At 40.9% G+C, this 18,782-nt stretch overlaps 1 protein-coding gene across 1 annotated transcript in view; it reads left to right on the top strand.

Moving 5' to 3' along the window:
- Birc6 (baculoviral IAP repeat-containing 6) overlaps nt 1-18,782 on the top strand; it is a 193,433-nt gene that overhangs the window by 7,559 nt on the left and 167,092 nt on the right. The window contains 1 exon segment of the mRNA NM_001170596.3: nt 17,368-17,549. Coding sequence (NP_001164067.1) covers nt 17,368-17,549 — 182 coding nt within the window.

The following is an 18,782-nucleotide window of genomic DNA, read 5'->3' as shown; positions in this document are numbered from 1 at the left end:
AGGGCTACTTAGAGAGATCCTGTTTAAAAAAAAAAATAAAGGAAAAAGAAAGAAAGAAAATTATATAGTGGTTTGCAAACAAGAAAAAGATCTTTGTGCTCTGCCCCAGCTTTATTAAAGTTTTGGGTTTTTTTTGCCTTACATAGCTTTTGCTTTGCATCAGGCTTTTGCCAGTTCTAGGCAAGCACTCTACCGCTTAGCTACACATCAGCGCTGCTTTTGATTATTAACATTTTTTAAAATATTTATTTATTTATTATGTATCCATTGTACAGCTTTCTGCCTGTCTGTATGCCTGCAGGCCAGAAGAGGGCATCAGATCCCATTATAGATGGTTGTGAGCCACCATGTTGTTGCTGGGAATTGAACTCAGGACCTCTGAAAGAATAGACAATGCTTTTAACCTCTGAGCCATCTCTCCAGCCCAACATTAATTCTTCTAAAAATTTATTTTTCTGTGTGTGTGTGTGTGTGTGTGTGTGTGTGTGTGTGTTAGTGTGTGTGTTGTGAGTGTGTGTGTGAGAGGGAGGGAGGGAGGGAGAGAGGAGAGAGAGAGAGAGAGAGAACACATACTCACACCATTGTACTTGTAGAGGTCAGAGGACAATGCAAGTCCTATCCTACTTGCCTATTGTATGGGCTCCAGGGAGTGGATTTAGACTCTTAGGCTTGTTGGTATGTGCTCTTATCTGTTGAGGCATCTAGTCTGCCGGATTATTTTTATACACATTATAGATATATATGATGTGTTTCATTATGACATTCACACACACACACACACACACACACACACACACACATACATCATGTACTTCTCCCCTGCCTATTTTTGATTTGATTGGTTTGCTCTAAATCAATGTTTTTCAATTTCATAAAGCTGTTACCCTTTAATACATACAGTTCCTCATGTTATGGTGATCTCTAACCATAAAATTACTTTCATTGCTACTTCATAACTGATTTTGTTGCTGTTCTGGATCATAATGTAAATGTTTTCCATGGTCTTAGGCAACTTGTGTGGAAGGGTCATTGACTACCAAAGAGGTTGAGACCTACAGGTTGGGAGCCACTGCTGTAGATGCTGACTCATCTATATGCATGCTTGACTTCGTTTCTCTTTTTTATTTTACTTTTCAAAAAAATAGGGTCTCAAGTATCTCTGATTGGCCTTGAACAGCTGTGTAGCTGAGGATGACCAACCTTCTCATCCTTCTGCATCTCTTCCTGGGTGCTGGGATTATAGTCTCTGTTTTGTGCTGCTGAGGATTTCTGCATGCTTGATCAGCTGCGCTCTATCTGTAGCCCCAATAACACATTCTGATCAAAGTCGTAGCTGCCATTTGAAGACATTCTGGAGCCTATGTAAAAATATAAATTCTTTCAGTGATGGAAAATTTAAATGATTCAAACCAGTTCGATCGATCGATCTATCCATCCATCCATCCATCCATCCATCCATCTATCTATCTATCTTTACACTCTAGATTTTATCCCCCCGTTCCACATCCCATACCTTCTTCCTGCACCCCACCCCACCAGAACTCCAAACCCCCTGGGGCCTCCAGTCTCTTTTTTTTTTTTTTTTTTTTTTTTTAAGATTTTATTCATTTATTATATATAAGTACACTGTAGCTGACTTCAGACACACCAGAAGAGGGCATCGGGTCTCTTTACAGATGGTTGTGAGCCACCATGTGGTTGCTGGGAATTGAACTCAGGACCTCTGGAAGAGTAGTCGGGTGCTCTTAACCGCTGAGCCATCTCTCCAGCCCCTTTAAAAAGGGTGTCAGACCCTTTTCTTTTCTTTTCTTTTTTTTTTTTTTTTGATTCTTTTTTTTTTCCGGAGCTGGGGACCGAACCCAGGGCCTTGCGCTTCCTAGGTAAGCGCTCTACCACTGAGCTAAATCCCCAGCGGCCTCCAGTCTCTTGAGGGGTAGGTGCATCTTCTCTGACTGAACCCAGACCCGGGAGTCCTCTGCTGTATGTGTTGGAGGCCTCATCTCAGCTGGTGTATGCTGCCTGGTTGGTGATCCAGTGTCTGAGAGATCTCAGGGGTCCAGGTTAATTGAGACTGCTGGTCCTCCTACAGGGTTGACCTCCTCCTCAGCTTCCTCCATCTTTCCCCTAATTCAACCAGAGGGGTCAGCAGCTTCTGTTCCATGGTTGGGTGCACACATCTGCATCTGACTCTTTCAGCTGCTTGTTGGGGCTTTTGGAGAGCAGTCATGGTAGGTCCCTTTCTGTGAATGCCTCATAGCTTTAGTCAGGTCTTGGGGCCTCCCCTTGAGCTGGATCCCACTTTGGGCCTGTTGCTGGACCTTCTTTTCCTCAGGCTCTTCTCCATTTCCATCCTGCATTTCTTTCAGACAGGAAGAATAATTATGGCTGTGGGATAGCAACCCCATCCCTCACTTGATACCCTGTCTTTCTGCTAGGGGTAATTCAATAAGTTCCCTCTCCTCACTGTAGGGCCTTTCATCTAGGATCCCCCCTTTGAGTCCTAAGAGTCTCTCACTTCCCAGGTCTCTGGTATATGCTGGAGGGTCCTCCCAACTTCCTTCCTTCTGAGGTTGCCTGTTTCCATTCTTCTGCTGGCCCTCAGGGCTTTAGTCCTTTCCCCCTCCCAATACCAGATCATGTTCCTCTCTCCCCCCAACCTCATCCCCTGTCCCTTCCTCCCTCCCTCTGTCCCTTTGTCCCTTCCGTCCCTCCTTGTGGTTGCTTTCTTCTCCCTCCCAAGTGAAACTGAGGCATCCTCACTTGGGCCCTTCAGCTTGTTGACCTTTTTGAGTTCTGTGGACTGTATCTTGGGTATTCTGTACTTTCTTTGGGCTAGTATCCATTTATTAGTGAGAACATACTGTGTATGTCCTTTTAGGTCTGTGTTACCTCACTCAGGATGACATTTTCTAGTTCCATCCATTTCCCTGCAAAACTCAGGATGTCCTCATTCTTTTTTTTTTTTTTTTTTTTTTTGGTTCTTTTTTTCGGAGCTGGGGACCGAACCCAGGACCTTGCGCAGGATGTCCTCATTCTTAATAGCTGAGTAGTGTTCCATTGTGTAAATGAACCACATTTTCTGTCGTGGGACATCTGGGTTGTTTCCAGCTTTTGGCTATCACAAATAAGGCCTCTCTGAACATAGTAGAACATGTTCATAGTAGAACATGGGGCATCTTTAGGGTATATTCGCAAGAGTGGTATTTCTGGTTCTTTAGGTAGGTCTATTTCCAATTTTATGAGGAACTTCAAGGAAATTAAGATTTATTTATTATATACAAGTACACTGTAGCCATCTTCAGATCTCATTACAGATGGTTGTGAGCCACCATATGGTTGCTGGGATTTGAACTCAGGACCTTTGGAAGAGTAGTCAGTGCTCTTAACCACTGAACCATCTCTCCAGCCCCCTCAAACCAGTTCTTAATTGTCTGACTTAGTACATGAAGTGGACATTCAGTTATTCTTCAAGAGATAATAAACATGGTGTAGAATTGGGATGTCAGTAACCCTTAGAAGACAGCTTAGTTATCTTTTGGATACATTTGAGTTATTTGTTTCTGTGTTCAGAAAAATTAATTAGCAAAATTTTCAAAACAGCTAAAATTGCAAGAAAAACTAAGTGAATATTTCTGTAGGGATTTCCTGCAACTCAGACAGTCCTTTGTAGCCTAAGTTTTCATCCTCATTCCCAGTTATCCTCATGAGCTCTGTACAGTGCTCTGGGGAAGAAGAGAAAAGGACACTTCGGATGCTCGCTCCTTGTTATAAGCATTTGGATTCTTACAAAACTGGCAAGCACCAGTCTCCTTTTGGACTAGGAATATGTACTTGGTCTGTTTCACTTGATAGACTTGGATGTTAAATGATGACCTAGTTTATGTCACATGCTTGTTCTTTCCTATTTTATTAACACACACCTATAATCTTAGCTGGCTTGAAGATCTCTCTTTTTTTTTTTCTTCCCTCCCCATCTTCCTTGAACTCAGCATCCTTTTGCTGCTGGTGTTGCTTCTCCTCTTTTTCCTTTCTTTTTTTTGAGTCTGATACTGGCATGAGTTACCATACACTATACATGTATTTCTTTCTTTTCTTTTTTCTCCTTTTCTTCCTCCTGTTCTTCCTTCCTCTTCCTCTTCCTCCTTTTTTTTTTTAAATCTTTTATAGTTATTCAAATTTTTACTTTTCTTCCCAGGTTATTCTAACTCTTAATTCCTTAAAGATGGTCTTACTCTAATAGAAAATTTATCCTAACCTTTTAGTAGTTTTGGACTTATTAATGGTTGGCTTATAAGCTCAGACTCTGGAGCCCAACAAATTAGTTAATTAAGCAAAGTTTGCTATTGTTTGGGTGCTCTCCCTCACTCCCTGTGTGTGTGTTTGAGTGTGTGTGTGCATGGGTACTTTCGTGGCATGTGTGTATATGCGTGTATGTGTGTATGTGAAGATAGTTCTTACTGTGAATCCTGGAGCTTACTATGTAGCATGCATGCAAGGGCAAAGGTTATCTGAACTATTTCATACTATTCAAGAAATGCCTGAATGCACACTCATATATAAGCTCTTTATACCATTTTGAACAATTGAAATCTAGAACCTATTACTTGTACCTCTCAATGGTGCAGATGCTGCTTTAACTTAGGAGTGAGAGCACATGTGTAAATACCAGCACTTGAAGCAGAAGGATCTTGAATTGGAGGCCTGCTTTAAGATACTCATGAGTGTTTTTTTTTTTAATATTTAGTTAATTTTCTATTCATCAGAAACTGGAGAAGGGGGTATAGTTGCAATAGAGTATCTACAGCATAAACATAATATACTTATTAACCTCGCGCTCGCTCGCTCTTTCTCTCTCTCTTTCTTTCTTTCTTGTTTGTCTTTTTGAGACAGGGCTTACTATGTAGCTGTGGCTGTCCTGCAACTAACAGTGTAGACCAGGCTGGCATCAAACTCACAGAGATATGCCTCCTACCTCGCCAGTGACCTTTCAAATATCATAGATTACCACAGGAACTTAACAAATGAGCAAACAGCCCCAAATTCAAAATACATACTATATAGAAGACAGTTTTTTAATAGTTTACCATGAGAAAGTTTTTTATTTTTTTATTATTTTTATTTTTTGAGATAGGGTTGCATTGTAGCCCAGGGTGGCCTCAGAGTCACTGTGTAGCTAAGATTGACTTTAAATATCTGGTCCTCTTGTCTTTCTTTGGGGGTTCATAGATTTGTATCATTCCATGTTCCTCCCACCCCCATCCCACTTATCTTTATGTAGTACTGTGGATCAAACCTAGGACTTGGTGAATGCTAGGCAAGCACTCTTGTGGAGCCAGAGGTCAGCCCTGTTACAGTCATTTTTGATAGAAATAGTGGGAAGAAAATCTCAAAATTATAGTAAGTACCATGCAGAGACAGGGTGGTCTAACCTGACAACATTGAATTCACCGAACAGAAAGATGTTTGGATTAACATTGAGGGTTTATGTAGGAGTGAGTCTGAGCTGAGAAAGAGGCAAGGGCAAGATTGTAAATGAGGGAGACTAAGGTAGGCACACCTGTGAGTGTGAGGCTAGGTTGCTCTACATAATTTTAAGCTAGCAAGGGCTACACACTGAGACCTTGACTTTAAAACAACCAACCAACCAACCAACCAACCAACCAACCAACCAACAAACAGTTAAAGAAGTGGGGAGTAGGTTGGGGCATTGGCTTCCGCTTTGTGGTACCTCACTTGCCTAGCATGCCCAGAGTTCTATTCTGAGATAGAAAAAGAGTTTGGACTTTAATAGTTAATAGTAGATCATGATGTGACTAAAGCTGCCTTTAGAAGATTTTGATGTTTTGAAAAGTGATGTGAGTTTCATGTAAGTTAGTGTTTTTGAGACAGGGTCTCATTATGTAGCCCTTCTGACCTGTAACTCACAGATCTTGGTGAGAAGTAAGTTTGAAGATAGAAAATATAATTTGGTGAATGGTAGGGATAGGAGAAATTGACAAGGTGAAAGTTACCTTTTAAGTTTTTGCTCTTACTGCTAAAAGAAAAATGTTTATTAATTTAAGCACACTACTCAAAAATTATGAATAGCTATTGTTGAAAGTTGTAACAAAGCTGAAATAGCTTTTTCAGTTGTGTTCTTTTTAAGGTAATTTGAAGAACAGAAGGCTCTTAGAAGTTCAAGGTAGGGCTAGGCATGGTAACTCATGCTTATAACCTGGAAGGCAGATGATAGAGGATCAGTGGTGGTTCTAGGTCATATAGTGAGCTTGTCTCTCGCTTGTGCTGTGTGAGATCTGGTTTCAAAAAACCAGGGTGGAGGGAATCTTAGTTACTTGGTAGGCTGAGCAGTAGTGATTTTAGGTTAAAATCCTGCTTGGACAATTCAGAGAACCCTTTAAAGAAAGTGCTAAGAGTGGTGAGTAGACATGTATGAGACAAAAATGAAAAATGACTATACCCATAAAATAATTTTTTTTTAAGTTCTGAGGATGTAGTTCAGAGGTAGACTGAACTATGCTTGCTTGGTATATATCAAGCCCTGGGTTTCAATGCCTAGGGGAAATTCAAGGGAGAAAGGTTTGAAAATATAATACAGTGGAGAGAACTTTCTTAAAGTGCATGAGATGCCCTGGGTCCATCTCTTGGACCACCAAAACACAGGGAGAAGATAGTAGGAAAGAGGGAAAGAGATTGAAGGTTGAGGTGTGAATTTTTGGAAGGCCTTGGTGTTTCATGGAAGCCCAGTCTGTTGATAGTTAGGGATTTTGGCTCTGGTGTTGCTTTTTTGTGTACTGGCTTTCTTTATTCAGTATTTTTTTTTTTTTTTAAGATTATTTATTTTATGTATGTGAGTACACTGTAGCTGTCTTCAGACATACCAGAAGAGGGCATCAGATGTCATTACAGATGGTTGTGAGCCACCATGTGGTTGCTGGGAATTGAACTCAGTGCTCTTAACCGATGAGCCATCTCTCCAGCCCCTATTCAGTTATGTTTTAACCTTTCTGAGTGCTCCATAAGTTTATGTAACTCATTTGGCTTTTTAGGAAAGTTAAATTCATTGTACATTTGTGACATTTCTTGGCCTGCTATTCACACTCAGCACTATTATTTGTATTGGTGTTAAAAATTACAGTGCAACTACCCAATTTGTTCTATGAAGCCACAATTATTCTTATACCTAAACTACACAAAGACCCAACAAAGGAAGAGAACTTCAGACCAATTTCCCTTATGGATATTGATGCAAAAAATACTCAATAAAATTCTCTCAAACTGGGGTTGGGGATTTAGCTCAGTGGTAGAGCACTTGCCTAGCAAGCGCAAGGCCCTGGGTTCGGTCCCCAGCGCCGAAAAATAGAAAAAAAAATTCTCTCAAACTGAATCCAAGAACACATCAAAATGATCTTCCAACATGATCAAGTAGGCTTCATCCCAGGGATACAGGAGTGGTTCAGTATAAGGAAATCCATCAACATAATCCATTATATATACAAACTCAAAGAAAAAAAAAACCACATGATCATCTCATTAGATGCTGAGAAAGTATTTGACAAATTCAACCCCCCTTTCTGGTAAATGTCTTGGAAAGAACAGGAATTCAAGGCCCATACCTAAACATAGTAAAAGCCATATACAGCAAACCAGTAGCCAACATCAAACTAAATGGAGAGAAATTTGAAGCAATCCCACTAAAATCAGGGGCTAGACAAGGCTGCCCATTCTCTCCCTACCCATTCAATATAGTACTCTAAGTCTTAGTCAGAGCAATCAGACAACAAAAGGAGGTCAAGGGGATATAAGGAAGAAGTCAAAATCACTATTTGCAGATGATATGATAGTATACTCAGTGACCCCTTAAGTTCCACCTGAGAACTACTAAGTCTGATGAACAACTTCAGCATAGTGGCTGGATATAAAAAAAATAAATCAAATAAATCAGTAGCTTTCCTCTACTCAAAGGATAAACAGGTTGAAAAAGAAATTAGGAAATCAACACCCTTCACAGTAGTCACAAATAACATAAAATACCTCGGTGTGACTCTAACCAAACAAGTGAAAGGTCTATAGGACAAGAATTTAAAGTCTCTGAAGAAAGAAATTTAAGAATATCTCAGAAGATGGAAAGATCTCCCATGCTTATGGATTGGCAGGATTAATAGTGTAAAAATTTCTGTCTTGACAAAAGCAAGCTACAAATTTCATGCAATCCTTATCAAAATTCCAACTCAGTTTTTCATAGAGCTAGAAAAAGCAATTTGCAAATTCATTTGGAAAAACAAAAAACCAAGGAGAACAAAAACTATCCTCAACAATAAAAGAACTTCTGGAGGAATCACCATCCCTCAAGCTGTATTACAGAGCAGTAGTGACAAAAACTGTATGGTACAAAGACAGGCAGGTAGATCAATGGAATAAAATTGAAGACCCAGAAATGAACCCACACATCTACAGTCACTTGATCGTTGACAAAGGAACTAAAACCATCCAGTGGAAAAAAGATAGCATTTTTAAAAAAATATTATTTATTTAATGTATATGAGTACACTGCAGCTGTCTTCAGACACATCAGAAGAGGGCATCGGATCCCATTAAACATGGTTGTGAGCCACCATGTTGTTGCTGAGGATTGAACTCAGGACCTCTGGATGAGCAATTGGTATTCTTAACTGCTGAGCCACCTCTCCATTCTGGACAGCATTTTCAACAAATGGTGCTGGTTCAACTGGACGTCAGGAGGTAGAAGAATGCAAATGGATCTATTCTTATCACCCTGTACAAAGCTGAAGTCCAAGTGGATCAAGGACCTCCACATAAAACCAGATACACTTAAACTAATAGAAGAAAAGGTGAGGAAGAGCCTCGAACACATGGGCACAGGGGAAAATTTCCTGAACAGAACACTATGGCTTATGCTCTTAAGATCAACAATTGACAAATGGAACCTCATAAAATTGCAAAGCTGTAAGGCAAGGGACACTGTTGATAGGATAAAACAGCAACCAACAGATTGGGAAAAGATCTTTACCAATCCTACATTTGATAGAGGGCTAATATCCAATATATACAAAGAATTCAAGAAGTTAGATGCCAGAGAATCAAATAACCCTATTAAAAAATGGGGAACAGAGCTAAACAAAGGATTCTCAACTGAGGAATATCCATATTGAATGGCTGAGAAGTACCTAAAGAAATGTTCTGCATCCTTAGTCATCAGGGAAATGCAAATCAAAACAACCCTGAGATTCCACTTCACACCACTCAGAATGGCTAAGATCAAAAACTCAGGTGCTAACAGTTGCTGTCGAGGATGTGGAGAAATAGGAACACTTCTCCATTGTTGGTGGGATTGGAGGCTTATATAACCACTCTGGAAATCAGTCTGGTGATTCCTCAGAAAATTGGACATAGTGCTACCTGAGGACCCAGCTGTATCACTCCTGTTCAAATACCAGGAGTGTTCAACATATAACAAGACACGTGCTCCACTATGTTCTTTGCAGCCTTATCTACAATAGCCCGAAGCTGGAAAGAATCTCAGATGTCCTTCAACAGAGGAATGGATACAGAAAATGTGATAACATTTACACAATGGAGTAATACTCAGCAATTAAAACAAATGCCTTCATGAAATTTTTAGGTAAATGGATGGAACTAGAAACTAATCATCCTGAGTGAGGTAACCAATAACAAAAAACACACATGGTATGCACTCACTGATAAATGAATATTAACCCCAAAACTAGGAATACCCAAGATACAATTCACAGACCACATGAAGCTCAAGAAGAAGACCGAAGTATGGATGCTTCTGTCCTTCTCAGAAGGGGGAACAAAATAGTCACAGGAGGAAATACAGAGACAAAGCATGGAGCAGAGACTGAAGGAAAGGCCATCCAGAGACCTCCCCACCTGGGGATCCTTCCCATATGTAGTCACCAAACCCAGATTCTATTGCAGATGCCAAGAAGTGCATGCTGACAGGAGCGTGATACAGCTGCCTTCTGGGAGGCTCTGCCAGGGCCTAACAAATACAGAGCTGGATGCTCACAGTCAACAATTGGACTGAGAATGGGTTTCCCAGTGGAGTTGTTGAGAAAGGACTGAAGGACCTGAAGGGGTTTGCAACCCCATAAGAACAACAGTATCAACCAACCAGAACCCCTAGAGCTCCCAGTGTCTAAACCACCAACCAAATTGTACACGTGGAGCGACCCATGGCCCCAGCAGCATATGTAGCAGAGGATGATGGCCTTGTCCGGCATCAGTGGGAGGAGAGGCCCTTGGTCCTGTGAAGCCTGGATGCTCCAGTGTAGGGAATGGGAGGGTGGGGAGGCGGGAGGGGTGGGAGGGTGTGTGGGGGAGCACCATCATGGAAGCAGAGGGAGGCGGGGATGGGATGGGGGCTTCCAGAGGGGAAACAGGAAAAGGGATGACATTTGAAATGTAAATAAAGAAAATATCCAATAACAGAAAAGAAAAAATTTACAGTTCAGTTCAGCAAATGTTTGTCTGCAAATGGGTTGATAAGATGATAAGATGGCTCTTATTTTTTAGGATTTTTCCCCCAGACAGGATAACTCTATATAACCCTGGCTCTTCTAGAATTTTATGTAGACTAGGCCAGTGTCAAACACACAAAGGGGCTCTGCTTCCTTTCTTCAGAGTGCTAGGACTAGAGGTGTGTAGCACTGTATATGGCTGTTGTCACATTTTAAGCCTAAAACCTCTCAGTTAAAGTTAACAAATTCAGGATGTTATTATGTTAGGAGCAATACTTTATAAATTGTGAAAATACTGCTTCTTAGTAATTTTAACTTTAGCTTTTATTTTTTTAAGACAGTTTCTCTGTAGGCCTGCTTGTCTTGGAATTCATTGTATAGACCAGGCTGGCCTCACACTCAGAGATCCATCTGCCTCTGCATCCCAAGTGCTGGGATTAAAGGTGTGTGTTATTACCGCCTGACTTTTTTTAGTTTTTAATTTTTAAGTTTTTGATATTTTCTTCAGATAAATGACATGTTACAAAACCATGCCCTAAAAGAAGCACATTGTCCAATGACAAGAGGATTGGAGTTAAAACACTGAAACAGTAACTTAATGTCATGAGAAGGAACAAGGATGGGGAACATAGGATGGGAATGGAAGGTTGCCAATATAGGGGTCAGATATCGAAGAAGGCTTCCTTGATGGGCAATGGAGGTAAGGCAGCCCACTTGATGTATGGATGCCGCTTGATCTCTCTGACTTATTACTAACACTCCACAAATGAGTAGGTGAGGGACCGCCACACCAAAAAAAGGACTGTTAGTCAGAACTTTTTTTTTTTTTTTAATTAACGAGTATTTCTTATATACATTTCGGGTGTTATTCCCTTTCCCGGTTTCCGGGCAAACATCCCCCTCCCCCCTCCCCTTCTTTATGGGTGTTCCCCTCCCCATCCTCCCCCCCTTGTCGCCCTCCCCCCAACAATCTAGTTCACTGGGGGTTCAGTCTTAGCAGGACCCAGGGCTTCCCCTTCCACTGGTGCTCTTACTAGGATATTCATTGCTACCTATGGGGTCAGAGTCCAGGGTCACTCCATGTATAGTCTTTAGGTAGTGGCTTAGTCCCTGGAAGCTCTGGTTGCTTGACATTGTTGTACATATGGGGTCTTGAGCCCCTTCAAGCTCTTCCAGTTCTTTCTCTGATTCCTTCAACGGGGGTCCTATTCTCAATTCAGTGGTTTGCTGCTGGCATATGCCTCTGTGTTTGCTGTATTCTGGCTGTGTCTCTCAGGAGCGATCTACATCCGGCTCCTGTCGGCCTGCACTTCTTTGCTTCATCCATCTTGTCTAATTGGATGGCTGTATATGCATGGGCCACATGTGGGGCAAACTCTGAATGGGTGTTCCTTCTGTGTCTGTTTTAATCTTTGCCTCTCTCTTCCCTGCCAAGGGTATTCTTGTTCCCCTTTTAAAGAAGGAGTGAAGCATTCACATTTTGATCATCCGTCTTGAGTTTCATTTGTTCTAGGCATCTAGGGTAATTCAAGCATTTGGGCTAATAGCCACTTATCAATGAGTACATACCATGTGTGTTTTTCTGTGATTGGGTTACCTCACTCAGGATGATATTTTCCAGTTCCGACCATTTGCCTACAAATTTCATAAGGTCATTGTTTTTGATAGCTGAGTAATATTCCATTGTGTAGATGTACCACATTTTCTGTATCCATTCCTCTGTTGAAGGGCATCTGGGTTCTTTCCAGCTTCTGGCTATTATAAATAAGGCTGTGATGAACATAGTGGAGCACGTGTCTTTTTTATATGTTGGGGCATCTTTTGGGTATATGCCCAAGAGAGGTATAGCTGGATCCTCAGGCAGTTCAATGTCCAATTTTCTGAGGAACCTCCAGACTGATTTCCAGAATGGTTGTACCAGTCTGCAATCCCACCAACAATGGAGGAGTGTTCCTCTTTCTCCGCATCGTTGCCAGCATCTGCTGTCACCTGAGTTTTTGATCTTAGCCATTCTGACTGGTGTGAGGTGAAATCTCAGGGTTGTTTTGATTTGCATTTCCCTTATGACTAAAGATGTTGAACATTTCTTTAGGTGTTTCTCAGCCATTCGGCATTCCTCAGCTGTGAATTCTTTGTTTAGCTCTGAACCCCATTTTTTAATAGGGTTATTTGTCTCCCTGCGGTCTAACTTCTTGAGTTCTTTGTATATTTTGGATATAAGCCCTCTATCTGTTGTAGGATTGGTAAAGATCTTTTCCCAATCTGTTGGTTGCCGTTTTGTCCTAACCACAGTGTCCTTTGCCTTACAGAAGCTTTGCAGTTTTATGAGATCCCATTTGTCGATTCTTGATCTTAGAGCATAAGCCATTGGTGTTTTGTTCAGGAAATTTTTTCCAGTGCCCATGTGTTCCAGATGCTTCCCTAGTTTTTCTTTTGTTAGTTTGAGTGTATCTGGTTTGATGTGGAGGTCCTTGATCCACTTGGACTTAAGCTTTGTACAGGGTGATAAGCATGGATCAATCTGCATTCTTCTACATGTTGACCTCCAGTTGAACCAGCACCATTTGCTGAAAATGCTATCTTAGTCAGAACTTTTACAAGATAGGGTGGTCAACTTGCCCTAGTGCAGCCTTGGGCTTGGGAAGTGGTGATGGGTAGAGCAGTGGTCTAAGTTAGTGTCAGAAGAAAGAGGTAAATACTACCCTTTGGGGTTTTTTGGGGGTGTGTGTTGGGAAATGACATGCATATTAGAGTGAGGTAGGTGGTACTTGTTTCCTTTATGATTTAGTATGTGCAGAAGTTAAAGCATCTTGGCTTTACTACTCTTTGCCTTATGAAGTAGGAGAAAGACAAGCATATGGCACCATAAAGTTGTCAGCTGTGTTGTCCAGGGGGGCTTTTAGCAATGACTTCCTGGGGATTAGTGGTCTGGAGTGGAATCGAGTGTACTTCTGTTTTCCTTAGAATTATGCTAACTGGTCCTATTGAGCACCTGGACTTAGTGGTTCTTCTTTGAATGTAAGCTCTTAAAGGAGCAAATTTACTTGGTATGTCTAGAGTAAATTACAATTTTTATTTGTTTGAGGCAGGGCTTTATGTAACCCAGGCTGTCCTCATTTCTCATTTCTGATCCTCCTGCCTCCACCTCCTCAGTGGTGATATTACTGATAGTTGCCACCATATCCTGTTATGGAGTGTTGGCCATTGAACCTGGAGCTTTTTGCGTGCTAAGTAGCACTATATCAGATGAACTGTGCCCTATTTTTTTTTTTTAACTAGAATTTAGTTTGCCCTTCACCATTTATTTTTTCTTTTAGAAATGCTTCCTAAGTTTTTGTTAGTAACTGTGTGAAATATTATAAGCAATAGGCTATATGGCAAAGGTTAAGTTTCTGCGTTTAATTTTATTTATTTTTATTGTACTGGGGACACCGGTTGACCCTGGGGTCTGGTGCATGTTAGGTAAGCACTGTGCCGCTCTGTGGCTTTTGTGCTTTGTTTATGACGTAGGGTCTTCATACCTAACCTAGGCTTTTCTCAGCTTTATGTTCCTCTTTATTTAGCCTGTCAAGTGGTGGGATACATGGGTGTACCGCCCTTTCTGGCTTGGTTGCTGTTATTTGGTCTTTATTTTGATTGGTTTTTGAATTATCTAAGTCTTCTGATAGCTTTTCTTTTCATTTTCTTTTTCTCTGAATCAATTGTCACTGTTTGTGAAGAGAATGAATGATCTCATACTAGGGAGGAAGGAAGAAAAGGCAGGGAGCATAGCAAATGTGAGCTAGTGTCATTCCTAAAAGTGCATCTGTTTCATGTGTATTAGAGACTAACTTCACCTTGTTGGAGCTTAGTGTATTAAAAGGGTTTAAAGGCCATGTAGAATAGTTGACTTACTAAAAGACATCGTGTGTGAATTAGTCACTACAGTACTTGCTTTTCCTATAGCTCATGGCTTAGTGGGAAGAGCTTTCCTACACACACACACACACACACACACACACACACACACACACACAAAGAAGGAAGGAGGGGTGAGGGAAAGAGGAAGGAGGAGAGAGAGAGAGAGAGAGAGAGACAGACAGACAGACAGACAGACAGACTGTATAGTATGTTAGGTGTTGATAAATAACACACAGATCATTTAAGTTAGTATGGAATGAGATCTTAAGTGGCTAAATCAATATGTGAGGACTAATTTCTATGTCTGATGTTCAAAGAATCTATAACCATCTGTGATTAAATTGTTGCTCTTTCACAAAGTTGTCAGTGTCAGAAGTAACTCAGCTGCAAATCAGAACAATTCTGTTTGGAGTACGCCCATTGGATTTCTATTTGTAGCGCATGTCTGAAATACTGTTTGGGACTTACTATAGATAACACGCCCCCAGAATCCCACATAGACCCTTTACCGTTCCTCACTGAGCCCTTATTTTAAGGCAGTTCAAGTCAAACTTCATCCAACTGTTTGTTTGTACTCCCAAAGCGGACAGGCCAGGACCGAGTTCCCTAGGTAGCTCTGCATCTCTCCTCATCGCTCTTTTCAAAAGCTGTTTCAGATGAAGATGTTAATCTCCACATAGTGCTTGAGCAGTGTCCTGAGGGAAAAATACAACCCATGTTCTGAGATGCTGAGAGACCTAACAGTGCGTGTAACAAAACTCAGGTTCCCTTGCAGGGAACAGTACTATGTCTTAGAATGAACCCTACTCATGGAATATTTTCAGTAGTCATTATACTTTGAAAACTTTGTCATCTGGGTTTTGTGGCTCATGTTTTTGATTCTTATTTACTTGGTAGGCTGAAATAGGAGGATTGCTATGGGTTTGAAGCTTCGGTTATATATTAAGTATTATGCTTTTGTGCTTTCTATAGTGTATTAGAACTGGTTGTACAGTACACAGCCTTTTCTTTTTGTTGGTGCTGAGGATTGAATCCAGGGAGGGCCTGGGCATATAGCAGGCAGGCACTCTGCCATTCCCCTATACCTTGGCCAACTATGTTATTTTTTCCCCCTGGTCCTGGATTCTTGTATTAGCATGCCTTTGTAATTCATTAAAGTTGTTGTGCATATTGTTTGTTGCGTTTCTTTTTGAATAATATTCTGTTGTTATATTTCCCTAAGTCTGCCACTCTAAAGCATATTTGGTTATTTTCAATGTTGTGATTGAGTAGAGGTGTCATAAATATCTGAGTTCAAAGTTTTATGTGAACATAAGGCTTTCTGATTGCCAGTGGAATGTAGAGCCATTCAGGATGTGCACACTTTATTTTTAAAAATCTGCCAACCACTGTGACTGCTTGTTTCATTTCCATTAGAAACACATCAGTCCTGGTCCCTTTATGTTATTACAGCACTAAATAATATCTGAATATTACCTGCTACTTAGTCAACTTTCTGACACTATAGCAAATACCTGGGACAGTCAACTTAATAAGTAAAAAGACTTATTTAATAACTGTTTGAGGTGTGTGTGTGTGTGTGTGTGTGTGTGTGTGTGTGTGTGTGTTGTTGTTGTTGTTACTGTTACTGTTACTGTTGCTGTTGCTGTTGCTCTTTAGGTTTTTGTAGATAGGATTACTCTGTGTAGCCCTGGTTGTCCTGAAATTCACTGTGTATAACAGGCTAGCTTCAGACTCAGAGATCTGCCTGTCCCAAGTTGGGGTTAAAGGTTTTTGCCACCATGGCTAAGCTATTTTTAGAGGTTTCAGTATTTGGGCAGATGGAAAAGAATACAGGGTGGGGCAGAACTGTTTTCCTGGCTGGGAAGTAAAGAGAGAAAAGGAAGTTCCATAGTCATCTTCAAGGTCTTAAATGGGGATTATGGTTTCACAATCATAAGGTACCTTCACCTTCTAGGAGCCCTTCATTGGAAGGGAGGTCTATCTTTGGAGGACATTTAATATCCAGATTTTAACATCACTCAGAGTGATCTGTATATTCTTTGCAATTGTCAAAATCCCAGTAACTTTTTTTCAGAAGAAAAAATTCATAGGAGATCTTAAGGGGATTGCTTTGAATATTCAGAGCAGTTCTGAAAAAGACAAAAGTTAGGTAGGGATGTAGCTCAGTCAGTACTTGGGGGGAAGGAATTGGTGGATTTACATTTCCTGATCACAAAACTAAACTGCAAAGCTACAGTAATTAAAATAGTGTGGTATTGAGGAAAGGAGTATGGCTCAGTAATTACGGGGCTTGATTAGTATGCACAAGTGCTGGGTTGGGTTCTCAACTGCAGATGGAAACAATGTGGTACTGATGAATACATGGGCAGGCATGGAGCATGATGGGATGGATAAAGAGCCTAGAGATATCCTTAAACATAATGGTTAATGATTTTTAACAAGGGGTCAAATACATTATCTGGGGAGTAAGGATAGTATGTGACAAATAATTCTGGGAAACCTGGTTTAATCTGCATGCAGATCACTGTCTCCATCCTGTTCCCTCAGAGGAAAAGAATATTATCTAAGAATAGTATGGGAGAAATAGGTTTACTGCAATTCCTTTATTCAACTCTATCACTTTAAGGTATTTTACCACGTCTGCTCTTTGTCTCATGTAGATTGCCCCTCCACCCCCCAAGATGTCTTAGTTTTGTAGGACATGTTTCCCTGAACCTTTGCTTCTGCCTTAGCCTCCTGTTTGCTGGGGTTGCAGGCGGGTGTCTCTATGCTCGACTCTATGACAGTCTCTTAGAGTAGCGTTATAGCTGCCAAGTTAAAATCAGTTTCTGTGGAGATTGACTATAGCTCATATTCCGGTCTGCTGTAATCATGGTTTTAATAAACTTTTTCCAGTTCATTGTCTCAGATAGGATTGTTGGTTTTAAAATCTTAATTGTTGAATTTTTTGTTCTTTTTACAGCTAAACCGGGTGGACAGGTGAAATGTCAGTATATTTCTGCTGTGGATAAAGTTATATTTGTGGATGATTATGCAGTAGGTTGTAGGAAGGACCTCAATGGGATCTTGTTGCTAGACACTGCTCTACAAACTCCAGTTTCAAAGCAGGATGATGTGGTTCAGCTTGAACTTCCTGTCACAGAGGTAAGTAGAAACAAACTCGGTGTGTGCCATGCCAGAGGTAACCTCTGACCTTTGAGTATTAAGTGAATTAAGTTGTCCTTAGGGTATAAGTTGTTCTAGAACATAAGGTTCATGAATTGTGTTGTAAAGACATTGTATAGTTACTCACATATAAACAAAGGATTGAGTCATGAACCACACCTTGAAATACTTATCTTTCTCTGCATAATTCAGCTGGTGCTTATTGAAGTGGTGTTTTAGGTGTGAACTATTCTTTGGCTACAAGATAAGCAACTGTAATAAAGATTCCAAAAATACAGTGAGTTAATAAACACTATGGCTTATGTGTAGCAATAGCCTAGGGCTAGCTGTGGAGCCCACTCTGCCAGCCTGGGCACTTAGGTTAGCTGGTGACTTGTGGACAGTTGCTCCAAGTCCCATCATTTCTAAGTTGTAGGAGACCAGTGGAGCACATCTTTTCTTTCTCACCACGTCTCTCGGTTTTCTCCTCTTTTCTCTTTGGTGTTTCTTCTGTCTCTTCCCCCCCACCCCGCAACACTCCTTCCCCTCTCTCCTTCTGCTCTTCTACTCTTCTTCATTCCCTTCAAACCCTGTTTTCACGTTGGGCACAGTGTAGTTGCATGACATATCAAGCCTGAGAAAGAGATTAGAAAAAATTGAGACAGGATCTCACATTGCCCAGGCTGGCTTCCAGCTTACTCTGTGTAGTCAAGAATAATTTTGAACTTTTTTTCTTTTTTAAAAGATCTGTTTTATGTATATGAGTCCACTGTTGCTGTCTTCAGACACACCAGAAGAGGGCATCAGATCTCATTACAGATGGTTGTGAGCCACCATGTGGTTGCTGGGAATTGAACTCGGGACCTGTGGAAGAGCAGTCAGTGCTCTTAATCACTGAGCCATCTCTCCAGCCCCAATTTTGAACTCTTGATCCATCTCTCAAATGTTGGAATGTGCCATTATACTTGTTTCTACTTAGTTTTTGTTTTGAGCTTTGGCTGTCCTTAGGCTCATAGAGATCTTTCTGCCTGTGCCTCTTGAGTGCTGGGATTACAGTTTGAACCAAAACATCTGACTTGATTTTTGTTTTATTTATTAGAAACTTTTTTTCTTCTTTTTGCTTTTCTGTGTAGCCCTGGCTGTCCTGGGATTCACTTTATAGACCAAGTTGGCCTTGAACTCAGAGGTCCCCCTGCCTCTGCCTCCAGAGCTCTGGCATTTAAAGGCATCACC

Source organism: Rattus norvegicus, chromosome 6, assembly GCF_036323735.1.
Source record: "Rattus norvegicus strain BN/NHsdMcwi chromosome 6, GRCr8, whole genome shotgun sequence".
NCBI classification, from domain to species: domain Eukaryota; kingdom Metazoa; phylum Chordata; class Mammalia; order Rodentia; family Muridae; genus Rattus; species Rattus norvegicus.
Note: the sequence above shows the minus strand (reverse complement) of the source record. Positions and strands in the feature narration are given on the sequence as shown.